Source organism: Tetrao urogallus (genome assembly GCF_951394365.1).
Source record: "Tetrao urogallus genome assembly, chromosome: 14".
NCBI lineage: Eukaryota > Metazoa > Chordata > Aves > Galliformes > Phasianidae > Tetrao > Tetrao urogallus.
This window is the reverse complement of record NC_136827.1, coordinates 4,183,012-4,210,636: the sequence shown is the minus strand read 5'-3', so window position 1 is coordinate 4,210,636 and position 27,625 is coordinate 4,183,012. Positions and strand designations below refer to the sequence as shown.

The window sequence follows — 27,625 nt, the reverse complement described above, 5'->3', positions numbered from 1 at the left end:
TGGGGCAGTGACTGATGAGCAGCTGGCCACAGCTCCTGCACGGAGAAGAATTGGGCCCCCAGAATCCATTTTGTTCACAATGACTGGCTAAAAATGGACAAAAGAACACAAAGCCTCTTAACCCGTGGGCTACAGAGGGGTAAAGCTACGTAGATCCACAGGCTTTTCTTTTCCATCCTTCCTCTGGGAAAGGCCACTATGACCCTCTGCAGACACAGGATGGTTGATGTTCCAGCTCTGTTTGTCTGAATCGCCTTTTTGCACCTTGGTGGCTCAGGGAATACTGTGATTAACATAAAGGAGATGACAGTACAGAGGAAAAAGTAAAAAGTATGATTTCTCCAAAGCATAAGAAGTGTGCAGCACTTTTTGGCAACTTCAGTCACACCTGCAAGAAAAGAATGTCAATCAAAAAACTGGGTGGAAGGGGGTGAATTGGCAGCATTTAATCCTGTTGCTTTTTATTGATCCCTGCAGTCCTAATATAAAGTGATGTAATAATGAACGATGTGCAGTGCCTTATTCAGGGCTGCCATGCATCAATTTTACGATGTGTATTGGCTATCTCAGTAATGACAGAACCACCACTTTTCTCTGCAGGGCTGCATTAAATCAGCATTTTAAGCTGTCAGGTAATAATTCCAAGCTTTAGAAAAATAAAGTATATTTATACCATGCTCCAACATCACTATAGTGAATGGAATAACATGTTCTTTTCTTGAAGTTATTTTTTTGAAGTCTTTTCATTGTGTTAACTTTTTTATTTTATTTTATTTTATTTTTTTCAGCTGGTATACAGAAAGCTCCTCCTCCTCTCTGGTAACAGCACAGTAAATATGTGAAGGCTGGAAGTGAGGAAATCCACCTACAATCTTAGCTTAAAAAGCAAAGAGTTCTGTGCAGCTGAACACACTGGAATAGTGCAGTTTGCTTCCAAGCTTGGCTTTCCCTTTAGAAACACGGAATCTCTTTTGGGTCCATCATGTCTGAGCTCTTAGGGTGCTATCTGGGCTGAAGCTACCAAAAATGCATGCATGGCACCTGGCAATGAGAAGCAGCCATTGAGCACCTCACCTAGCATCCTTCTAGGAACTCCAAGTCTTGTCCTCAGAGAACGATGGCAACTTGGTGCCACCCCTCTCCCACACAGCACTAGCAAGTGTCTGTGTATCAGTAAAAGTGTGGTGCAGTAAAGATGAAGGCAAATAAATGTTTATGCTGAAGTCCTGCTAAGAGGGCAATCTACATGATTAGAGCGTTTATCTCATTTCTCAGTGACCATCCGACATCAGAACAACTGAAAACCTGTTTTCTGCTACAGCCTTGCAGTGATGGAAACATTCCCAGTATCCGAGAGCCTAAAAACGTGTCTTGTGGTGTTCAAAATGTTGGCCTATCCAGGGGGATTTGCATCTGCATGCTCTCAATGTCTATTGTATTAAAGTGGTGATTCATAGCTTCTATTGCAAGGCCACAATGGAATTTTCCTCCCCATATGAATATATAACTTGGCTTCCTATTTTTTCTCTCTTTATCATCTTTTCCTCCCTCTGTAGACTTGCAGGCTGACTAGAACTGAACAGAGGAGAGGCAGCCTGGAGCCTCCACCGCTCTGACATCCTTCACTGGTGTGTGCCACTGCATGCCCAGGGCACAGACTGCCCACTGGATGCTCAGGGAAAAGCTGAACCCACCATTAACCTTCCTGCCCTGTCAGCAGAGCACAGGATTGACGCATGAGCCTGACTCATTCTGCATGCACTTTCACACTGCCCCATTACACGCTAAATATACTGCACATCATGGGTCAGGGGATCAAACTGCTCAAGGAATCAGTGACAGCACAGGAACAGAGCTTGTTGTTTTGAATGAGACCCAACAGCAGCCACATATTGCTGCAACAGCTGCTGAGTGTTCTCAGCTATTTCTGAATGGTTTGGTGCAACTAAGGCATGCAAAAAAAAAAAGCAACACTGGGATAAATCTGCTTGCAAGGCTGGAAAGGCTCCCTTGCTTTTCAAGTCTGGCTTGTAAGAAAGCAAAATGGGACCAAACAAGCAAAGAAATTTTGTTTAGCATTCCCTGAACAGTAGGAAGAATAACTCAACAATAGTGGGAAGAAAAACACAAGAACAGTAGTAGAAAACACTTATGAGCATGATTATTTAGGCTTCTCTCAAAAGTTAAGGGCCCTGCTGTGAAGGACACTTCTTTAGCGAGCAAACACGCAGAAGTATCTTATTTCCTCAAAGCATTTGAGTGGCAAGTACAAAAATACTTCCAATAAGGGTAGACCATTCAGGACCACAATTATTTCCATCCTTACATATATCCAGTGATTGAAGGAAATCTGAGTTAAAAGCCTTTAGCCTTAACATGCTTTAGCTACTCTGCATTCTAGATATGGAAGAAAAAATGCTACGGACTATCTGTGTATCAGCACACAACAGCTCTTCCAGTCTGTGTATCATTTCGGGAGCTGTGCTAATCATTTGACAGTTCCATCTTCCTTGAGAGTTGGAACCATTTCTATCTAGATAATTTTCATCTGAAAGCAAGGCTTGAGCTTTACAGACTGACTGTCTAGCACAGATTCAGCTACCCTTCAGACAGCACCACTGAATTTTTTTTTTCACTTTCTTTTACCTATTCTGAAATGCTCTGTGTCTGTCTTAGCGTCCGTTATTCTGACCTGCTGCTTCACAGGGCTTAGTCTGACCAAAGCTGCAGGTTACCAAAGAGCACTACTGCCCCTCCCCAGACATACAAGGTGTGCTAGGTGAAGGCGTCCCTTGCCAAAACTCCAGCCTTCCCTCCCAGAGGGAAATGGAGAGTCTCCAGGACAGCACTGTGGCTGTGAAAGCAGCCTTAGAGAAAAGTGCAGAACACAGCTCACAGCTGCACCAAGACCTCTTGAATTTGTTCTCCTTTCTTACTGCTTTGATTCAAAAATCTTTCCTCCACAAGCTTTCCATACAGAGTCAGACATCTGAAAAGTCTAGCTATTTACTAAATTGTTCTGAAATTCTCTCTTCAGTGACGAATGCTGCTAACATGTGCCTCTCGAAACAGCCCAAACCACAAATCGCCAGGGTTTCACCATCATTTACAGTGAAGGGCAGTCAGTATCATTCCCAATACTCAAAGCCAACAGATCTACCCAGTGTGTGCTGACCAATGTGTACACATGCTCACCTGGATCCTTTGTCAAGTGGAACACATTTGGACTCATGTTGGCATGGATTTAGCTCAGGAATGCAGTGGTTAATCACCTCATCACACAGCTCACCTACAGCAAAAGAAAAGCAATAAAGCTGTAACACAATTTGGACAATCCTGAAGAGCTTCAATCATGATGTTCAGTGATGGCAGATCTCCCTAAATGGAGACACTCAGTTGTTCAGCAGGGAGTGACAACACTGCATGTGAGATCCTATGAGACTTCATTAAACTAGGTTCTTTTGACCTACAATGACTGTACTGATTATATCATACAAATCTGAAAGATTGGTATAAAAAGCACTGACATGAAAGCCCCACTTGGAGACAGGCTAATGATTGAATGGTCAGTTCTTGACCTCTTGCATCAAAGAAAGAAAGTGACACAAGAATGAAGTTACTCATTAGACTGACATTTTCACACCAAAGCATGCAAGCCGCAGTCACTACTCTGCCAAAGAGGCTGATGAGACATCATTCTGGAAAAGAAAGACAACTCACAAACCCTCCCCCAAACCTCTGTGACTCTCAATAATAGGAACCAGCTTTAGGACTGCACGTAATTATAAAACATTCACTATTTATACGAAAAGCACTAGCTCTATTGTGCTCACAGGAGATGATGTCTTTTTAGAAAAAAAAACAACACGTAAGCTCAGCTCAGCTGTTTCTAGGTATTGTGTGTTACACGCCAGGCACCTCCCTGGATTTGTTTAAATTGTAATAATTAATAGAATGCTCAAAAACAGATACTTTATTTAAACACCCCCTTCTCTCAGTCCTAAATTATTAGGTCACACTTCAGTATCCCAGGATTTGAGATCCAGCCAAAGACTACAGAAATGTTTGGCTTCCCAAGACACCAACAGAAACATGCCCCCCATCTCCCAAAGCCTTTCAGGAGAAGCAAAGGTCAGGTGCTCTCAACACGGAAACCCTTAAAACTACAGTCCCAAAGTCCCCCATGCAGCTCTATCAGAAGACCACATCTGCAGGGTTTCAAGGGTTATGCATATTTTGTGTGCCTACACATGATACATGTTATCGTACAAGCAACAGGTCATGTGGATAGTGTGGGAAAAAAGATACCATGTTTGGCCCTGGTGAGCTGGCAATGCTTCGGCAGTACTGTCATGAAGCTGCAGGTCTGTCTGTCTTAGAATGATCTCCATTTTCAATAATAATTGCATTTCTAAATGTAGTGGCTACAGAGAAATACATGAAAATACAACCCAAGAGAACCACACATATAAAAATACAGATGGAAAATGCAAATCAGAACCACCTTTTATCAGTCTTGTGATCTGGCAGGGATAACTGGGAGTACAGTTTTGAGAAGGACTCTGGTAGTGGCAGATATGAGCTAAGCTGTTAACACCCTCAGCTCCCCCACTTCAAGCTATTTCTCCCACATATCCAGCCTCCATACACTACAACACTACAATGTTGGTACACAAGACTTCATTTGGCTTTTCATATGAGAATGGAAGAACAATGAAATTTGCAAAGATGACTCAAAAATTTTAATTTAAATTAATTTAAATTAAAACAAGGAACATGTATCTGCTTTTGAGAGTTGTCAAGCAAAAATGAACAAGGGGTGCAGGAATGCAAGCCCTGAAGGCAGAAGAGGTGACTACCAATGTAACCACAGCATTCATATGCCATATGTATCCTCATGCCTTTTAGTGGGTTGGGTTGGGCGACACTGGAGAAGTACAACATGGCAATCCTCAGTAGGCAGAGTTTGTTATTTGTACAAACTTTCCATTCCATTTGGAGCCAGGGAATCCCATGAAACCACCGCTTATTAAATGCTATCAAGCCTTTTAGCAGTTGTGGACAAAACTTGAGCAAATGTCATCAATGCATCCAGCTCAGGGAAGGGATGTGCCAATAAGATCGAGACCCTGGGAACCAGGGAAACAGTTCATTCCCTGGACTTGAGGTTTGCCACTGTACTTTGTTACTCCTCAAAAGCAACTGGGGATGTTCAGTTCTTACCGATAGGAACGCCGCCTCTATGGAGGACAGTCATTAACACATTTTTGAGGCAGAAGGACTGGAGATAGGTCTGTTTACTTAGCAATCCCAAAACTCACAGCCCACAAGCTCTCCCAGATATTAAGAGCCAAAGTGACAGCCTCTGCCTTTGGGCAGACATGAACACGAGCTGGTCAGAACTTGCTGCAATGTCTGGAGAATTGCCAGTTTGTCTTCTTGGTGTATCTCATGTCCCTTAGCAGTGCAAATCTTATGCGAAAATAAACATGAATAAAGCGTAACTGGCTGGTGACATCAAAAGAATGCAATGATCTAAAGCAGCAAATATTTTCTGAAGACCATTTATTAACTGAACACAGTGTGGACAGATGCCTTCAACCATTCTTTTGCTGAAAATCTTCAGTACAGACTTTTCACATTTCTATTTCTCTTTTTGCTTTGAAGAAGAGGAAATGGGCTTTTTTTTTAAAAAAAATAAGAACTGTTTCATAAACTCTCAAAGGAAATAATAATTCTTCTTAAAGTATTCTTCTCAACAGTCTTGACAAGTGCTTAGAGATCCAGTAACAATCTCCCCAAATGTCAAATATTATGACTCACTGTGTCATTCTGAAGGCTCCACTATCACAATTTAGGAGAATTCCAGGCTTGGTACCAAATACCTCATCCAAAAAATTTATCAGTGTTCATGCAAAACTTGGAAAGTTTAAGAACTCTTCCTGTTATTTTTCCCATCTATCACTCATTAAGGAGTTCACTTGGGAATGCCTTGCAACTAGAGCAGCATCATCTCAGGAAGAGAATTCTAGATACATTATTTCAGACTCCAACAAAGTTCACTAGATGTTGCAAAAAACATGCCAAGGAAATAAAGCACTTTCTGAAAGCAAAATCCAAGGCACCAGCTGCACAAAAACGTTCTTCTACTTCACTTGCTCAGAAAATAACTGGGCCGAAAGATCTGCCATCAGACCTGAGAGTGCAATATTCACTGGCCACTTCAATGCCAGCATCAGAGGAAAAATCTCACCCACTGCCTTTGTTGGTGTGACACACAACTGCTCCTCTGTGAAAAAATTAAAGGTCTAGTCCAAGTTTCTCACTGGATAGCTATGTGAATCTGAAAGTGAACTGGACAATAATCACAGGCAAAATTCTAGCAGCATTAATTCTATTTGTGAGAGGTATTTGACAATGCTAAAACATCAGAAAGTTCAGTATAATCCTTTCCTAAATGTGGTAAATCTTTCCATCTTCCTCTGTTCTCTATATCCTCAAATCAGACCTCCAATCTGAACGGATGAAGAAAGTAGTGTGATCTGCCACAAACATGCAACTTTCAGATTAGAACCAAATAGTACTGACAAGCAGAGCACTGGCAGGTGGATCTCCTATTGCTGTCACTCTGGGCTTTAAAAGAATGAAAAAAAATGACCCCCTCGTGTAATAGAAAAGGTACGTTGCCCCTTTGAAACTACTTCCCATCTATCCTTCACCGGCACTGCTCACTACTTTTTAAAAAGCCACAACAAAACATTTATTATCTCATGCAGCATTTCCGTGTTCTTATTTTTTCAGTGAAATCCTGAATTTCATGGGGCTTTCCATATTCACTTTTCACAGGGCTTACTGCTTATGAAGAACTGCCAAGAAACATGCTTAGGCTTTTCTTTTTCTTCCACATGTCTCAGAATGAAGCCAAGGCAACAACAGAGCAATAAAGAAGACTTTAACACACAGTTTAATAATCATCTTTCTTTTTTTTTTTCTTTTTTTTTTTTTTTTTCCATTCTGAGATGTCAAGAGAGTTATTCATTTCATGCCACATCAGACTTTTAAAACTAGGATCCAAGTTACGCTATTCTCCTTAATGACTAAAAGAGAGATTTGGAGGGTGGTAGTATCTAAATAAAACTACAGTTCTGAAAAGAGCATCTAATCCACCAATTTGCAACTGATGAGTTCTATGATTTTCTTTTGTTTCCCACATCAGCTGGATTATCCTTTGTTCTGTCATTCTTGATACTCAAGAAATAACTGGTAAAGCAACGTAGAAAATATTCTCACTGTCATTTGAGAAAACCTTACGGTGGGCCTGGAGGACTAAAAGCAAAAATACTGTTGAGCATTTCACAATATTTCTTGAGAAAAGGAAGGAACTTGCAGTGAAAGAATGATGGAGAAAACCTGGCCTTTATCCGCACAGCAAACTTTTCCAGCTTGCGCAGCGAGATGATTTGTATTTGAGTGGTTAAATAGTATGTTGCAATTTTCTGAACTTTGCCAGGTGAATCGAAATAGAACTCTTCCCTTTACTGGTAATAAAAAACACTGAACTGTTATTCTCATAAGAGATTACTCATTTGATATCTAATAACTTATATCGGAAGAAATGTTTTTTTGCATTTTTCTATTCCCTTTCTCTCTTTTTAGTTATTAAAAAGAAGTCAGTGCCAAGTGGAAATTTCAGGAGAACAGAGAACCTAAAAATGGTTGGGTGGACCAGACACAGAATGTCCCTCCAATAAGCTAGAAGAGACACTGCCAAGAAAATAACTAAGTCGGGAATGATGTTGATACTTGATGAAAAAGATTTGAGGCTCATCTTAGAAAATAAAAATTGGATTTTTTACTTCCAAACTCTTTAAACTTGCAATGAGGAAAAGAGAAATGCTGTCAAAATCCAGCAGTAGCAAATACACTCAGCTGCCACATTAAACACCAATACTGTGTTAAACAAAATAAATTACCTGGAATCCACCACTGTAACAGAATTCTCTGTATGGATAATGAATGGAGCTTGCTCTGGCTTGATGAATGCTGCCCAAAATACTTAGCTGGCAAAAAACTAACAGCAAATTTATGCTTTTTATTCTGTGCTAACGCTTTGAAAACTCATTTCCGAGTGTTCATATATGAAGTTTTGGCCTATTAAACAGTAGCTACAAGTTAGCCTCAACGTTCAATGTCCCAAGAAAATGGCTTGTTGTTCAGAACTGAGGAGCAATTGCCTCTCAAGATAAAACAAGGCAATACCTGATTAAATAGCAAGGCCTGACTAGAGAACTAACAATGCTTTCTCCAGTTAATCAAGTCCTCCTCTAACTAATCAGTGTTAAGTTACAGAGATGCTGAAGTCGCACTTTTTTTCCTGAAAGTTCTAATCCAAACTCTAAAAGGCTTACAAAAAGATGATGATGAAAGAAGATGATGACGAAGATGATCCTTCAAAATAGATTTTGAAATGCAGAGATCTTTGAAAAATACTTTACATGCAGAAAGACTTCCTTATTTTCTACTGGCAATGCTAACATGGCCACCTTCTCAGCATTGGAGTGCTGAACGCCCCAACCACCTGCCAGCTGCAGGAAAGCAGGTCAGTTGTAGGCTCATGGTTAACTTCTAATCCTTTTTTGTATTTCTTCACAAATTGGATTTCATGAATCATGACTCCCATTTGTGGGTAATCACTGCATCAATCCCGTAAGACAGCAGTAGCTGTCTTATATGGATAACTGAATATACGGGAAGCTGAAATTACATTTTCTTAAGAGATGTACAAAGGTCCTGATGAACAAAGAAATCTTCCAGTGTATCTACATCCTAAAATATGAAATATGACATTTTACAAAAGGGAATATGACCAGCAGAAATCCTGGAGTTGAGAGCTCCAGTGTGACAAAAGAGCAATGGCAAAGGCTGCAGCACTGCTCTGTACTCTTCAGTCACAGTACAAGGGGTTCAGTCTGATAACAATGGCATGGTTCTCTTTTAAGAAGGCAACACTTGAAGTAGGTGTACGCTTTTGAACAGAGCTAGGAAACAGAGTAGCTGAGGCTGAAAGGGACCTCTAGATTCATCTGGTCCAACCCCTTGCTCACATGGGGCCACCTATTCAGGACAATGTCCAGATGGATTTTGAATATCTCCAAGGAGGGAGAACTTGCAGATCTTCCAGGTCTTCTCCTTTATGGTTATACGTCTGGGAAACGTAGGCGCTCTTTCATTTTTTTGCACAGAAAACAAACACACTTTACAGCTGCCAAGTAACTACAGCTGAGAAACTTCCATGTAAGGCAGAATTCCTTCAAGACTGAAAAAAATGCACCAAACTTTGACCATAATTTTGTTTGTCTCAAGGAAATATGGCTAAAGTTCCAAAATTTTAAGAGACCAATTGTTAGATGCTTGTTCAAGTATTTATCAGACATTCTAGGTCCCTGCAGAACCACAAGGCTGAACCATGCTATCTAAACACTTCCTGCTCCTACGTCCAACGCGTACTTAAAAACATGCAAGGGGCAAAACCAGCCTACAGCACAAGGTTTCACTTTAGCACAGTTCAGCTTCCACTGATGCCCATCTCAAGGATTGTTTCCAATCAGCCTCACATTGCTAAGCTAAGGGGGACAAGCTGGAGAGCTCCAGCAATGAGCGTCAGCCACAAGTCACCCACAGAACTTCTTTCTTTCAGAGTCATTTGGCTTGACTAAGTGTTCGGCTTTGGCTGTGCAACATGACCACAATCAGATATGCCAGAAAAAGAGACCATAATCACTAACAGCAAATAGTGTTCTGTCTAAAAGTAGCATAACTGCAAAAATCTCAGATACCATCTACCACAGCACACCGCAAGGTCCCCTAAGGTAAAATACATCTTGGTCTTGTCTTCCAAACACATAAATCCAGAAATAGTTTCTAGCTTTGCTTTTGAGTTTTTTTTCCCTGTGATACAAACTACTTGCATTTTTTTCCCAGGGAAACAAACTATTTTAAAACTTGCTTTTTTCATCCCCTCCATGGGATGCTGTGGATTTCAGGAAAAAAAAACCCAATCCATTCTCAGTATAAGAAGCCACTGATTTTTTATTTTTTGTTAGGTCTCAGAACAAAGAGGTGAAGCCATTAGCTGAGGCTTTTTAGGATTCTTAGCAAAAATTGATATATTTATTGATTTATTTATTGTATGAGACCTACTTATTTCTGCTTCAGGCAGACAGGAGGAAGCAGAAGTCACAGCAATCACAAATAAGACTAAATGAAGTAGCAAGTCAAGCATAAACTAACTCAAAGTACACAGTATATGTTTGGTATAGACAGTCCTTCATGTAGGTTGGAATACTTCTTCAAGTGAGAGCACAGACAATAATGAGAGTAAAGGAAGGATTTTTTTTTTTGGAGGTATAAAACTGTATGTTTGATCTGTAGCTACAAACAAATCAGTGAAGTCTCTCAAGATTGTCTGGGATGAAAAAGAAAAGAAAATGGGAATGGAAAGGAAAAAAATGGTATCAATTCTGTCTACACTGCTAAAACAAAAAGCTAGGGAGACTGTGTTGATATTAGCTAGAGATAGGGCATGGTAAAGCTATAGATTCAGACAAAGATAAGGAAGTTAAGAGATCGAGACAATGATGAAGATTTAAGAGAACAGTAGGATGAATGAATTGGACAAATATTAGAAAAACTCAAAAGAGAAAAGATTGGGGTTACTAATTCATAGCTTCCTCTTCTAATATTCCTATATATTTTCATTTTTGGAGAGGAAAGACTACAAAACTGTAAGCCCATCAAATGGTCAGACCAGGTTGTAAAACAGCTGATAAAGTGCTCAAGCTGTAGAGCTGGCTAAACTAGGGCTATGATTATCCCGGAGGAAATACATGCTTTTAATTTAGCTTCAGAAATAAAGTAAGAAGTTGGGCAAAGAAAAAACAATCTATCAAATGGAGGCAAAGGCAGTCAGTACTCTGCTACGCAGTGTGAGTGTTGGTTCAGTTATATAAATGCACACAACAACAAACATGGAAAATGCTGAAGAACAGGGAGGAAAACTTGTTCAAGCAAAGGTTGGATTAAGGAGAATCAAGTCTCCTTTTCTGCCATAGACTCCTTCTTTACATGGCAATCAGCTATCTGCCTACTTTCCTCTCTCTATTTTGTTCTCTTTAACTTATGCTTTCCTATTTTATACAATCCATTTGTATTTGCATGTTGTATTAATGATTAGATGGAAAAAAACGAGGAAGAAGGTTACTGCACCAGAATTAAATGAAAGTGAAATAGGGCTGGAGTGTGGGAAATTCCTTCCTTCAGCAGTCACTTACCAAATTGGTTGGTTTTTTTTTTTTTTTATCTGCAACCTACTTTGTGTGGGGAAAAAATTGTCAAAGAATTTTAAAGGAAAACACTGCAAAAAACTATTAATTGAAGAAAGATTTCTGGCTTTCATTATTAAAACCAACGAAATAAAAACGTATGCACCAGTATTTGGGATATTTTTTCCTAAAAAGGCTACAACAAGTCAAACTTGAAAGACAGAAGATAAAGCACAAAAATACTGAGGTATGAAAAAAACCAAACCATGGATATTGTCTACCTGTCAATAGCCAACATCTCCAACACATGCATTTTTAATTTCTTTTTCACATAGGAACATAAGATTTACTATTAAGATTTACACATTAATCAAAGAAATCAGGGGAGATTGCAAAATAGTTCTTAGAGAACGACACACGTGCTCTTGGATCTTCTTCCTCCAGGTACTCTGGAGGAACTTCTTTACGTTACAAAATGCATTTATTCTCCAATATTTACTGTAGTATGATTCAGTCTTAGAAGTATTATAGCACCCAAGACAAAAGAGTGACGAGGGATTAAGACGTTGCCTCTCTGTACAGTCAAGAAAAGAAGAATCTGAAAGAAGAATCTGAATCTGAAATAGATGCTGAGCATCTACAGCAACCAGCCTGAAGGCTACTGAAAACATCACAGATTATCACAACAGAAACACCTTGTCTGAACTCCAGTATAATTTAGATTATTCTTAACTTAATTTGTATTAAACTAATCTGTGATTAGTGTGATTTCGGTGAGAAATCCATGTTGTACCTAGAATCAACATTTCTTGGATAAAACCATATGGTCTGGATTTGTTCAGCTACCAAATCCAGCCATTCAACCTTTTACAGAAATTTCTGTTTTCAACACAGGCATTAGTAAAGTATGAAAAATCTTGCTCTGCCTACTCTCTTAAGATAAATATGACTTTTCTTGAGAACTTGAAGACCTATTCTTAACCTCCCAATGGTTCTTAAGCATCATTTCTAATCCTCCTTCTCATCTCTCAGCTTGTCCCTATTGAATAGTTGGTCCCAACAAAAATTGCCTGTATTTTTCTGTCCTACTGGTTTCACCCTACCTATGGGTATCGCTGCCCCTGTTGGCAAAGCACGGCACTGTGAGTCCATTATACCCCATACTACTTCGCACAAAAGCTACTTTTGCCTTTGAAAGTATCTCCCATCTTTCTTTCTTTGTTCACATACATACATATAGAATCCATATACTTGGCAGCTCTGAAGCACATACAGTTTGCTAACTGAATGATTAGCAGAGTCAGCACCCGAGAGGGACGCAGAGAGCTGAATGCAGTTATGAGAGCAGCAATAAGTTCCTGACCCCCCAGTGAAACCACACTCAATCTTGAAATGTTAGCATTCACCATTCTCAGTGTATTCAAACACAATATTAAAGTTGTCAGCACCTATTTATTTATTGTGATTATTTTCATTTTAAAGGTACTACCTTAATATCTTCAGGTCTTGTATCACTACACCATGGTTTATTTGAGGAGAATATTCACAGAGATGCCCCGTATCTCATAGGAGACTCCAGCCAAACTCTATGCTTATGGATCCTTCTCTTTACAGGTCATGCACACCCTCCTTTTTAAAGTGCTTCTTCATGACTTGCCTGTTTACTTCCATGAAGTTTCCTTAGCTGCTGTTCATTCAATCAAGCAACTTCAAATGATGTTCAGTTTCTTGTGTTTGGATTCAACTCTTACGGAACCCTCAAAATCATGGCTCAAATTCACTTGGCATGTATGTAACATTTGCTTGGCTGACGGTTTGAGTTCTTGCAGCTACTTTATGCCTTTCTGCTCAGACAGGGCCAGGCATATCTCAGAGGATATTTCAGCCCAGCCAGCTGCACTGCAGTGAGTCCTTCCAGGTGACTGGTCAGGCTGGATGGAATATCCATCTCCAAAAAGGAGGTAAAGCAGGCTAAGGCAATTCTTAATTGGCAATTCACAGTTCACTACACTCTCCCTTTTTAAAAGAAACATGTAAACTCATCAGATTTCAAACTTAAGCTACCCTCCCATTTTTGTAGCCTTTCTTCACTTCACCAGCTATATCATATTTTTCCAGAAATATTTCCTGCTCTTCTTCACTAAGTCTGTTTCAACTGCAGCCAAAGCTACTGCCTGTACTCTAACAGCAAATCATTACTGTGGGTACATACAATCGTGCACATACTACATGCAAGGCTGGGATCTAGCATGCAGTGTTACAACACACAAGTATTTGACAAACTCCCCCAAACAAGCACAGACAATATGCAGGTAAAAAAAAATAAGATGGAAGTTGACTCAAAACATTTCAAAACTGATTCTTAAGTATCATGTGAATTCTCTGGCCTGTAGCCAGATTGCTATTTAAGAAGAAATCCCTATCTAGTTCTTTCCTGCTTTTCTTCTCTTCAATAACCAAAATAATCTGCAATAAGCCTGTGAAAAGGAAATAGCATTTGCATATATAGTGGATTTAGTTCCTTACTAGATATATCTTTTCTTGGCTTGGCAAATACATTTCCTCTTGTAAATATAAAGGCTCTGCCACCCTGTATAGAATTTTGTTTGAAACCACCCAAGAATAGCTCACATAAATAGTGCACAAGCAAGCACAATTGGCTCAACATGCTTACAGACAAAACTCTTTACTCTGCTAAGTTGAAGCTTTCCAGTTTTTGGCAGAAAAATCATTTTAGAACTCCAATAAATGTACATTCAAGTCATAAGGCTTTTCTCAGCTAAAGATTTACATGGGCCTCCTTTGTATCAGCCACAAAAGTATTTTAAGTTTGAAATTCTAGAAGCTTTCCCCTACTCCACCTCACCCAGACACTCAAGCTTGATCCTCATTAAATCCCTTGACATGCAATATATTCCTGTGTACAAGAAGCCCTTCATTACTTCTCCATGCTTAGAAGGTAATAAACCCATTTCAAAGGATGGAAGTAGGAACTATTGCAGGTGTTTCCTCACTGCTCCATGCTGTGGAGGTTGTGCTAACAGTTTGAATGAGTCAGTAGTACTCCAGTAACGATTTGAGAAAAAACATTTTTAGATTGCAGTTAGGAAGGTTTCTGGCCTTGCAGAAGTTTTAGGAAGGAACTTCTCTGAAATACAACATGGGCACTGGAAATAGTCATTCCATTTCTAACTCAGTTACCAACTTCTGTCACTGTGGGCTTAGCAAGTGACTGCACATCTGCTGTGCTGGGCTAACTGCCATAGATGCACTCTTAAAAATACAACTGAACCTGCAGTTTCTTAGTCTTTGCTTCTTCGCATGTGAAATGGAGATAATGAAATTAAACAGCAAATTATCAGGCTTAACTTATTTAATATACACCTTTGAGATTTCCAGTGAAAGCTATGCCCAAAAAACAACCATAATTTAAACTGGAGCCATTTTAGTTTTTCAAGATTTATATCAGATGTGTATCAGATTCAGTTCAGTACTGGGAATATTTTTGAAATGTAGTGAATGCATGTGAAGAAATAAACATTTCATGGACACTTAAAATTTCAGCGTTTTTGAGCGTATTTTACAATGAAGAATCAGCAATTTGACTCAGAAGAGTGTTTGTGTTTGTGTTGAATATTGGTAGAACCGATACCTTTCCAGTCATTCATCAGTAAGACATACAGGGAGCTTAGAAATGGGACTAATTTTTTTTGTTAATTATGCATTTATGACAAAGTAAACACGCAATTAGACCCTTCCCCTTCAGCTCTGCAGAGACTCCTCATGTATTCTTGTTCTTTAATTGTGGACCTTTCTTACCTGTGTAATTAGGAGGACAGAGACAGACATAGTTGTTGATCCCATCCACACATGTAGAGTTATTCTCACAGTCATTATCTTCGCAGTCATCTGGGTTTATTTCACACCTCTCCCCCTCATAGCCAAGGACGCAAGAACAGCTTGGGAGAAAGACAAAAATTAATAAAAGTTAGCATGGATCTGAAGGGGCAGGAGGTTGTGGGAAAGAAAATGAAATTAAAATACATACAAGAGAGTTACTAAAGCCAAACTCACTTCTGCTGTGAAGCACATAACATTTTAACCCTATGTGTTTGGTGAAGGATGAAATCTCATGGTTCATGGGGTCATATAATTATTTACATGAGACATAAAAGCATCAGCAGTATATGGCCTTTGTTGTGTTTCCCATTGCTTTCTTTGTTGATAACCGTAGAACTGAAGGAAGCGGCTCCAAGGCAGGAGAGTGAACACTCTTCACAGTATTCAGCTCCTTGGCTTCTCTGCTAATGGCTTTGCGAGTATGTGGATACTTGCTTATTGAGGACCATATGATCATAGGGCAACTTGTCAGCTTTAAGATGGTTTTCCTTCTTTAAAGGAGAACATCTTGAACTGAATTTACAGACATGAACATTTTCTTCTCATTACCACTTTGTCATTTATCCAAAAAAGAAATGTTTGGGAATGGCTGCTTTTATGAGTGCAATAAGGTTTCAGTACTTCCACAGCTCCTCCAACATCTATTTGCAGAAGAACTGCTGATACCTAGATGATTTAACTAAAGTTAAACACAGACAAACAATGGCAGAGCTAGTAATGCTTCTGTGAGGATGTGGACACTATTGAGGAATAATTGCATTAAATATTTTATCTCACAAAACCGTGTTGTATGGTCCCTAGAGTGAGTGTAAGAAACTAAGTGCTTGAAGAATTTCTTTTTCAGTCTCAGTTTCCTCCCCACATCTAAAAGTTATGGTTGCTAAGAGAACCTTTGTATTTTAAACTGTAAGCGATGAAGAGATAATGGCCACAGTTTCCTAAAAGAGGGTCTAAAAGCACGTGTTAAATGCTGCAACCATTTCAGTAGCTTCTAGGAAGCCAGCAGTGATATTTGAAATGTCAGTATTGCTGTTCACTAGTCACAGAAAGCATGTATGCAGAATGGAAGGGTTGCTTCAAGTCCTAATCCAAACTACACACTCAGATGTTCATTTCCTCTCACATGCAAGTTCTGGTGGCAGAAAAGGCAATGTTAAACACTGCTGATTGATGAGGATGAAAAACAGAAAACACCAGAGCAGTCACACTAATTGCCAGCCACTGCTTCCTGAAAACAGGAGAGTTTCGAGCGCAGAGACAACTACAGGGTACTTTTTCAGCTCGGATGGATAAGAGGACATGGGGCAGTTATCCTGTGTGAGCTGCACAGAGTTGGGCTGGGGAATGCCCAGGACAAATAGGAGGCCTTCAGAATCTGTCAAGGGAACCTGTACCACTATTGAGCTGGTTGTTCTCAGTATTACATCTGCTTCTCTTCCTCATGTGTGCCACACACCCAGAAGAGTGCACAGACTCCTGGGTAGATATGATACAAAGTGCTGCACTTCTCATTTGGCAGATGGCAGGCTGGACCCTGAGGATGAGGCTAGATTCTGGGCAACCTCAGAAACATGGGGAATAACAAAGAGGAAGTAAAAAGGGTAGGGAACATGCCTTGAGCAACCACAACAGTAAGACCTCTTAGAGGGGAAGAGGACAGGCACATAGGTCACATGCCAACAGTTATCCTCCTTTGGTCCTGTGGTGACCACTCACAGGTCATGAGAGTTAGAAACTCCTCACCATGAATAACTAAACCCAGAATGCTCACATCAATCCAATTCAGGACGCAAGAAGCAAAGAAATATTTTCTTTTCTAATCTCTATCTCACTATTGCTAATAAAATATCTCCTTGCTGACCCCACAATGATGCTGAGGACTGCAGGAGGCAGATAAGAACGAACAGCTGGCACACCATCTTTTGTGGCAGCAAGAGTGTAGGGGAAGGGGTAAAGACATCTAATTAATTACAGTGGCACATTCATCTTGTCACGCTTTTTGATTACAACACCCCCTTTTCAGGGGCCTGTAACTCAGCCATAAAAATATGCTCCAGGCTGCAACTTGGCATCCAAGGTCTTGGTTTGGGAGCACAAATTTTTCTCTCCATTTAAAGGAAAGCAACAAGAGTGGTTTTGTGCTGGTTATTTTTATGTGAATATAACACCATTTTCTTTCCACAAAAGGACTGGGATAGCTTGCATGTATGCAATTAAAAATGACATTATTAAATACTATCACAGGAATGATTCAACTCAATAGTTACCATTAATAATAATGCATATGGAACTGTTAACATACAATTGCTTAGTATTAGGACACATTCCATACTGAAGGAGATGTCAGCATAATTGATGACATTTGGCTACTGGTCCCGATGTATTATAGAGAGTCCTTACATTATTGCTTACGTACGATTCTTTATTTTGATTTGCATTCAAATGTGCCAAATATGAGGACTGAAATTAAACGATAAAACACACAGTTTGGGACCTGGATTGAACCATATGTTGAAAGAGTTGCAGTTTGGGACTGTTTGTATGTATTTTCCCAGAAAAAGCTTAGAAGAAAAATGAAGCTTGCAGAGTGACTGGGAGGTCATCAAACTCAAGTTCCAGCTGACCGAGAGAGAAAATTAATTCCAGAGACAATGATGAAAACTGTGTGCTGACTAAATAGTGAGGCACTGTGAGACAGCTTTTCATTTGGACCCTGGAAACAATGGAGCTATGGAAGAAAGAACCATTTCCTAAGACGCTGTGATCTAACCTCACAAAGATCCAATTCCCTTCCAGTTCAGGGATTCTGTTTTAGTGTTGTGCTCCCCCAAAAACAAAAAAAATAAATAAAATCTCACATCATAATTATTCTCTTGAAGGTGAAATACAACACATCAATTAATGACAACTCTTTGGGGACTAAACTTTTGGAGCTGCAGTACATTGACAATTTCTTAAGTTCATTCTATTCAATTTTTTTTTCCAAACTGTCATGAATCTGTTTATTAAAAGAGGCATACACACAGTTTATCATGCTTAAAAACACACATACACACACACAAAACAAAAAAACTTTTAAATACCAATGGTAAATTCTTTCAAGAATATTATAGCTTCTTACTAAAGAAGCTATCTACATCTGCATGCCAACAGAGTAGCCTGGAAGCACAACAGTTCTTGAACTAGGTAGAATTACCACTGGGCAGTTAATCTGTTCCAGGGTTTTTTTTTACATTTATGAAGGAACTTAAAGTCCGGGGAAAACACTAAAGAAAATGCTCTGTACAATGGAGATCTTTATACGTGGAGAAAAGTTAAAATATACTGCAGAGGCTGTTTCCCAAAACCGTAGGCAAGCAAAGATAAGCTGGCTGCCTGCAGCTAACTCCAAGGCAGAGCTGACAGCTCTGCCTCCTACATCAAAGTCCCAGTTTTAGGCATGCTAAATGAGCGTGACATGTCTGATTGACCATCTTGTTTTATCGGTCTCAAATAAGCACCTTTTTTTGGCAACCTTTTGTCACAGCAGACATAGATTAGATTAGAATGAGCAATGTAAAGAGAGGAAGAACTTCATGTTTCTAATCCCCTGAGTCACACAGTGCCTCTTAATTAATCTTTAATGCAGAAAAAGACCCTATCTTAAAAGAAAAATATTAGAAAGAAAATATTGCAGATTTTAAAGAGTGCAAGAATACGAAGTGCCAAGAAAGACTGAAGAACTGCAGTTGAACCTGTGCTCTTTGGTTGCCCCAGCAGAACCCACTCCTGCAGCAGTCGCAGTGACCCAGTGCCCTGCTGCTGGAACCCTGGCAGGTCCTGGACACAGCGGGTGAGTCGGGCTGGAATCTCAGTCGTAACATCGAATTTCCTGTCTTTGCCTGGTGAGCATCACCACCTCTGCACTATTTAAAAGGTAATTTTCTTGTCTAAAACTACAGAAACTTGAGAGTTAAACTGCTTGGCATTTCATAGGCAGGGAGTTTTGGCTTAAGTTTCCTTTTTAAAAGAGTAAAGATTTGACAAGTTTGGCAGCAGAGCTTGTGTATGAATGTATTTCCCTAGGGAAGAGAATATACAGAATATATAATTTCTTTTACAGGCCACACAACAGAAAAATCCAAGAAGGCCTCTCATGAAAATGTTTTTGACATCCACTTCCTCACAGCCTATAATCTAAGGCAACATTTTCCCATCTTGATGAACACAATTTATATGCATGTAACTCCAGCTGCTGCCATCCACTGGAGAAGAGATTTCCCAACAAAAAAAGAAAAGAAATATATATCTCAAAATGCTTCTTTTTTTTCCCCCTTCACTGTTTCATCCCCACTTCACACCTTCTCTAAGACATGCCCAAGCCCCACACTCTGCTCTTCAGAGCAGCACGAGGCCAAGGATGCTTTAGTGGGCTGACTGCATTACAAACATGGTGAGGAACTACAGCAGTGCATAAGCTGAATATTCTATTTTATGAAGCAAGATTTTGACAAGATACGGTTTTATAGGTCTTTTATTAGACCAACTGAAACTATATAAATAACTATAAAAGCAGAAATCTTCCCTACAAAGCCCCAAATGTCAAGCAACACAACCACTCCTGCTGTTTCCCAAGGACCTTGAAACCTATGTCTTTCTGGAACAGAAGCAAAGACCCTGAAAATGGAAACTTAATGAGAAAAAATCAGAAGCAGCTTTCATTTTGGGTCAATCAAAGCATTCTTTTTACTTTCTACCATAGCACGAAACAAAGCTAGACAAAAATCTGAACCAAAATACAAACTGAAGATTTTTGCTCCAGTATTACAGATACTATCAAATGCTTTACTGGCACATTTTTACTATCAGATAAAATTTTGCAAAATGAGTACTGAGTGACATAATATGATGCAACTTTGCAATAGCACAATCTGCTGAAAATTGTCTAACCGCTATTACAGGAGGGTGACCCAAAGGGAACCTGAACTGAAGACCAACAGACCATTATTCCTCTGAACAGAAACTGAATCTGTACTCCAAATCCTGCTGGGGCTGCTAGCATCTGAATCAAAAAGAAGGATATTAGATTACCAGAGCAGGATAGCGGTTTTCCCAAAACTAGAGGTGACCATTTCTGTGCTATGGACTGCAGAATCTCCTTGTCTCACCACCATGCACCAACACAACTCTATGCATGCATCTGTATCCAGGGGATGTGCTGTTCTGCTCACAGTTTTGACATAGCTGCTCAAAGAGGGTTGCCTTGATCCCACCTACAGGGCAAGACGGGAGCTCTTCTGTGCCTCGTTCCCATCCAAGGGATTTAGGAAATCAAAAAGAAGCCACAATGCTTTGCTGGAAACATAAAATTTGTTGAGCCTTTAGCTGGGGGCTGGATGGCGCATTTCCAGATCCCCCTATGCCCTTTCAGTCACTCAGTCTTCCACCTGGTTCTGTCTATTTTCTGAGATAAGAGGATATAGGTCTGCTGACTTGGTTAACAAACTTGGTTAACCTCATCTGGAACAGTCATAATTACAGCTGAAAGCAAACTGGAACTAAAAATAATAATAATAATAAAAAAAAATCACTGGTGTGACTCCTGCTTACCCCATTTATAAACCTTGTATTACTGTGTCTCACTCCAGCTGTCATGAAGAGGAAGCTGTGCACAGGAGAAGACACAGCAGCAGCACGAGTAATGAATATATGCATTTAGAGATGAGACTTTGATACATTCTTTTGAAACATCATGGTGTAATTTTGCACATATTTTGAGCAAGAAATAGTATAAATATTGAGGAGGAAATCAATGAAGATTTGAAAAATGGCTTTTTGCAAGACAGTTTCTAGCAACTTCAATGACAACTAGTGGCCAAAACTTGAAACCTGTAATTTCATAGTGGTAAAACAGGACTTCAGGGCGCACAAATCTCCCATTAACTGCATGAAAAATGTCTGGGTTTCTCTTGGAGTCTCCCAATCTAAGCTACATTTTTCTTATAGGGGAAAACTGAAACCCATGATGTCCAGCTATAAAGGCTACTGTCTTGCAGGCATTATGCCCAACAAGATGTAGCAATCTCTTCATGTTTTTTAATTGTTTCTTTGAAGCCTGTTTGTCTACAATATGCAGTATGAAAACATTTTGCATCTGGTTGTCAAGCAACAGATGCTTATTTTACAAATAGAAAAAGGGGTATGCATGAGTTTGATATGCCCTGAGGAAAATTAGCATACAGATAACACAATACAGATCAGGCAGACTGCTCAAAATAGCTCTTAGAGTATAACCCATTATGAGACAATAAGGAGATCTGTTTCAGAGGAAACAGTATGTCACCAATGAAACCAGATTAAATTTTTGGTCTGGCAGATAGAACTGTCACATGCAGCAGCTTTTACAAAGTACTCATTATACTTCATTAATGTAGTGTAGAAACACAACTATTTTATCATCTTGCTTTAAATGAACTTTGTGTTACTACCTGAATCCATCTTTATTTGCCTCGGTGAGGTGGCAGGTCCCTCCATTCTGACATGGATTTTGAATGCAAGAATTAATGGGCACACTGCAGTCCCGACCCTATTTGAGAAAATTTAAAAGAAAAAAAGGTTAGTAAAATGCATGTCATCTGAATCACAATCTTTTGCTCCCTTACTCTATGTGCGGCACCACTTAAAGGAGAACTTCAGATATGTTCTTTACTGATGGGCAGATACATGTATCACTAAAATGAGGATCTGGGCAGGGCATTTCTTCCAACCAATGGGACTAGCGGGTATTTTGGTGTCATTTAAGTGTCAAGATACTGGTTAACTCTTTCATTTCATTATTTCAAGGAAACAGCTGGTTTTATCATTACTCTAGCCCATTTTAATCCCCAACATTAGTTACACTGAAAGGACTGAATCATGGCCAAAGGTAAGCAGAAGGCCACACACCGTCAGCACAGGACCACGTAATCAACCCTCATTTACCAAGCGCTCAGTTAAAAACTGTAACCGTACACCATACTCATTACTACACATTGTCAAAACTAAAAGAGGGAAATCCATTTTTATTCTGAGAGCTGAGTTTATCTACAGAACACACTGAACCCTGTTTGAGATATTAGCATTGAATCAGTCTCTTCTTAAAACTCGCCCTAAAAAATACATTATTTCCAACTGAACTTCACCAGCTTGGACAATATCCACTGCTGCCAATTGACTTTTTATTTGGCTTTTCAAAGCCTAGACATATTTATCCGATCATTATATTCTACTGATTAGAAAAAGCTATTTGTAAAATTGCCAAGTACATCAAAGAGGTTGTTCTTTCCTTTCATTTACTGTCACAGTAGGGTAGAATAGAGACACCTGAAAGTCTGACAGCACTCAAGGGATCTGTGCAATCACAAGAAGTTCAAGAGATCTCTGCTTTTTCTATCGAAGATCCCATTAGCAGTTGCCCTCTGCCAGCTCATCTACTGGAAAGCTGATAAATGATTGCAATCAAAATGAGAAAAATATCAAAGGAGATACACTCATTCAGTCAGTTTTGCTGGGGTTTTTGGCTTTGATTTAGGAACCACGATATATACTGTACTTCAGAAGAATAACAATGGTATATCTATCTGGAAATCCACACAGAGGGCAGATGTCAGCCCAGGACACCAATTCGTAACAGCTGTAGCCTTCACTTATCAGTACCAAACACCACACTACCACTGCCGACCATCCTTGCTCACAACACTAATCAAAAGCCACTCCTTTCTCCACTGCCTCTGCAACAGCTTCCAACAGTTCCCTGACTTTGAATATCTGGTATGATGTACAGCAGGAGGGAGCACTAAAATAATTATTTCTGTAGTCTCAATTTTTGTAAGATTGCTGTGTTGTGGAAATGGAACGTGTCAATGCTTCAGCCATATACCTGCACCTGAGACCATCAACTGTGAGTACAGTTTTCATCTTTGAGGCTTCACTGCTCTCACTTGCTATACATCCATATTACAAATAGACTTTGAGAAGCCTAAAGCTGTACTTGACAGATATCTAACAGTGATTAGCTTGCCTCAGGATGGATACAGTGGGGTTAGAAAAGGCACAGAAAAGGAGTATCAAAATGTTTAAAAAGGTAGATATATAGGAGAATATACAACAAAGAACAGCACTTAGTCTGGAGAAAAAAAGCTGACAAGAATGCTATGACTGAGGTTTACAGAATAACAGAACTGGTAAATGCAGAATTTGTTACTCTCTCAGTACGCTCCACAGCAGAAGAGGAACAATGACTGATATTAAAAGATAAGCTTACTACAGATTTAAAAAAAAAAAAAGAAGTTTGCCAGACTATGAGCTTCTGGGAATTTTGTAAACACAAGACTGTAAAGTGAGATAGTATGAAAGCCATTAGACAAATCCATAGAAAACAGATCCAAAATAGATATGGAAGGCAGTCAGCAGACATCGGCATCCCCAGTTGGACGATGGTGAGTAGTGGGGTAATTGGAAAGAAGTGCTGACCAAGCTTGTGTCCTTTCCATAGAAATCAAAACACGCTGCTGCCTGCACTACAGGCAGAGAGCGAGCTATGGTAAGCACACCACAGACCAGACTGGCATTTCTCATGTTATGACAAAGCTACTTGAAAGACTTATTCCATTCTGAATAAGAAAAGGTTCCCTAGCTTTGTTTCAAAACCCCCAGAGTGAAGACTGCTTCACTTAGTGTATTTTAAGGGAATAGCTCTCCCATGAAAACCACAGTAGGATAAATTTGATCAGTTTGTCTATGGCTGAGCATCAGTTTGGGAATTCTTGCTCATCCCTTCGAGCCAAGACCAAGCAGGCTGGTCAAATCATACTAACAGGTCATAACTGGCCACTTCTCTCTTACACTATGCAGTGACCAGATGGAATTCTTGCTCAGCTCTTGATAGGTGCCCCTCTTTCCAATGACGTGTCCAGTCTGGGGGTGACAAACTGCTGGGACAGGGACTGTGCTGGTTCTGTGACAGCTCATTTTCCGTGCATGCTTTCTGTTCAGTATTATTATAGCAGCCATCTTGTCTCTGGAGCGCTCATTTTGAAATTGGTACAGCCTCATTAAGCCCCATAAAAACAACAAAACCACAACAGCCACTAAGTGCGAACCATGAACTGCTCTATAGAGTTCATTTGCTCAGGTCTGTCCACATACAGTGCCAGGCTCCCCATGTCGCATGCAGTTCAGTTCCCCAGATACTACTGAAATCTTTAGTATTCTGTTGGGCAGGACATACTGCCACTCACCGCGAGAAAAAATGCAATAGACAGTAATTATACCTTTGTCCAACAGCACAGAGGGGCTTTGTTACAGAAATGGTAGAAGAAACTGTATTTTCTGTGTCGACCACCACTTCCTCCCAGCACTCCCCAGAGAGATAAGCTTTGCATTTTAAAATTTGTGTAAATACAAAGAAACAGGGACATCCTTTTGCCTGGTTAAATCAGAAGAGAAACACTTCCGAACAACAACAGAAGTACCTGGCTAATCCCCTGCCTCACTGCAAGTTCATTCCCCAACTGCAGCCGTGCAGGCTGCACGCAAAGACCTTGCAGAGGAAGGTTCTGCTTCATTTGGACTGCATTTGCCAAGCAGCCTGTGCTTCTCCATTTGAAACCCCGAGCCCCCCAATGTCTCAGGGAAGATTTGGGAAGCGTCAAGGGAAGCTCACGCAGGTTTTATTTTGGCACCATCCGGCCCACAGCACTTGGCAGCCATGAGCCACGCAGCATTAGCCCTGATCTGCTGCCGCCCCGCTGCACCAGCGCCTGCGTCCGTCCATCTGTGTGTGCTAACTTCACTGAGCCATCCTCACGGAGCTGGAAGGTGCAACCTTTTGTATTTGTCAGATTGCATCCCTGAAGAACGGATCAGTTTATGATACTTCATTAACATCAGCCACTTCTGTTTCATATGAGCTCTCCACCATTAAGATATTAAATCCTGTGCAGATAAACGAAGCAAGAAGTAAAGCAGAAATCACAGCATTCATTTTTTTCTAAAGGTTAATAACGCAGTTGAACACTGTATAAAACAGTTCCCATCATTTCTGTGGTAGTTTTTCAGATTATCTTGAATATTCTTGTAAAAATGTAATAAATGTTAAAATGAGAGCAAGACATTTTCAGTCTCTCACTGACACATGAAATTTGTGATGACTTGGACTAGGCTCTCATTTCTTTGCTGAACTTGGCTGAATTATTGGCCTCAAGCATCACAGAAACCAAACAGAATGTGTTGCTGAATCAGACTTAATTACAACACTAACTTGCTATCTGGCTTTCGGAAAATTAAGAGTCTCTGAGTCAGTTTACTCACGCTAATAAATGAGCAAATGCCACCTAATCCTTCACTGAGGATCTTCTTCCCTCAGTTGATTTTATCAGTAGCACTTTGAGAGCCCACAAAACAACTGCAATTTCTCTAACACTGGAGATTATGATAACCAAAGGATTCCAAAAGCAGAGAATCTGCAGAAAAAATTGGTACTAATAAATCTATAGCACAGCAAGGCCATTCTGTTTCTGCATGAGACTGTCACTACTCATGAGAGCCCAAAGATATTTTAGAAACATCTTTCAAAGGAATAATGCAGTTCCATAGTCTCAACTTACACAAAGGCCATTCTTCCTGGAAAAGTGGAATCACTGTCAAACACCACTTAAATTAATTTATTTCTGCAGTGGAAAAAACACTTTGAAATACATTCCCTAGAAAGAAGTGTTCTTACAAATGAGAATATTGTATGTTTGCCTCAAGGCTGAAGAGCCTCTTAATAAAGCCTGAACCAGAAGTATAGGCACAGCCTGTGCTTCAAGGACAGGAAAGAAAACATGACTGCCTCAGCAATCCACAGCAAGAGGATGAAGGTCCCTCTGGGTGCAGTATTTTATTTCTCTCTAGAAATTAGCTTCTTAAGCTGTGATAAATTTTCATCTAATCTGATAGGAAAGCATCAGATCCAAAACACTTAATAGAATTCCCTTCATTTTTCATAAAAAAGGAAAGCATTGCGTGGTGAAACACAAGATTTCTGCCACTGAACAGAGACACAGATGTTCCAATTCCAGCTGACTTCTAAATTCTAAAGTACCTCAGCTGGTTCAAGCTGTAGCTGAGCTTCTCCAACTCTGCATTTTCAGTGAATGAGCACAGACTATCCACCATGCTTGAAAAGTGTCAGCTCTTTCACACTCAGCAGCAATTAGCCATACTGGGCACCAGTGTCTGTACAAGCTGTTGCTCGCTGCTGCTGTGCCAAATTCTGACCTTTACAAGTACCCAGTACTGGAAAACGTTACATCATGATCAGCAAAACACCCAAGAAGTAGCAGCAAAAGCTAATTGGGACCTCAGCAGAAAGAACAAAGGATAACATGACCAAAAAGCACCTTGATACCATTTCAGTCAGGTGCAATGACTTCTTTAAAATTAATTTTCATGGCTGACAGCTTTGTGCAGGCTGAAATCTTCATTCAGACCTGAGCTCTGCCCACTCCAGAGTGATCCTTCACCCCTTCTAACGGCAGCCAGCACAGAGCAGAGGCAGCAGCACAGCGTGCCACAGGTGTGGGGCAGAAGCTCCCCGGAACTGAAGGCTCTTGCTGCTGGCTGCACTACAAACATGATGCAGTCCAGGAAGGAGACATCCACAAGTGGACACAAGGCTACCTGGCTGCAGCCATCTGAGAATAGGGACACCTCTTTGCAGGTAATGACAGCCTTATTCAATGGTTTTGATGTTTTAAAGCATGCTGGAAAAAGAACTGGAGAAGAAAAAATACTGGAATTCATTTAAGTTGTTAACAGTGTAGAGTGTTATTTAGATGGTATAAGCAGAGAGCGGATGGCAGCATTCACGTGTTTAGTAGAAGTGCTAGACTAAGACCAAATAGCTAATAGAGACTCCAAATGAAGCAGCAGGACATTTTCACAAACAACTGAAGTACCATGCTCAAGGTACGGCTAAAAGTTTTAGGGAAAGAAATAATAAAAAATGACCAGCTACAAAGATACTGTATGCCAAACCTAATCCCTTACATTCCTACCCAACTCTGCCATGCAAACATTAATACACGTGTCCAATTGGTGTCCTGGACAAAAGCTAACAAGTACTCATTAACTGAAGGGAAAAAATAACATAAATGTGCCTCATGAGGGGCTTAAAAGGAAAATTCACAGAAGATAAACTGAGATGTACAGCATCTTCTATGAGTGTGCATTCAGAAACGCTATTTAAACTTGAAGAATCTCCTCGCTTTAAAATGTTAACCTCTTAATATTGCGAATATTGTGAAGAAGAATGGACACATAGCCACATACATAGCTTTGTTCTGCCTTAACAGAGCCTGACATTGACCGTTTGAGTATTGAAATGACATCTGCATAGGTCA

At 40.0% G+C, this 27,625-nt stretch overlaps 1 protein-coding gene across 1 annotated transcript in view; it reads right to left on the bottom strand.

Moving 5' to 3' along the window:
* SLIT3 (slit guidance ligand 3) overlaps positions 1 to 27,625 on the bottom strand; it is a gene marked incomplete at both ends in the record, with an annotated part of 466,941 nt that overhangs the window by 24,440 nt on the left and 414,876 nt on the right. The window contains 3 exons of the mRNA XM_079542234.1: positions 3,196 to 3,289; positions 15,141 to 15,280; positions 21,689 to 21,786. Of these exons, the coding sequence (XP_079398360.1) occupies positions 3,196 to 3,289; positions 15,141 to 15,280; positions 21,689 to 21,786 (332 nt within the window). The remainder of the gene's footprint in view (positions 1 to 3,195; positions 3,290 to 15,140; positions 15,281 to 21,688; positions 21,787 to 27,625) is intronic.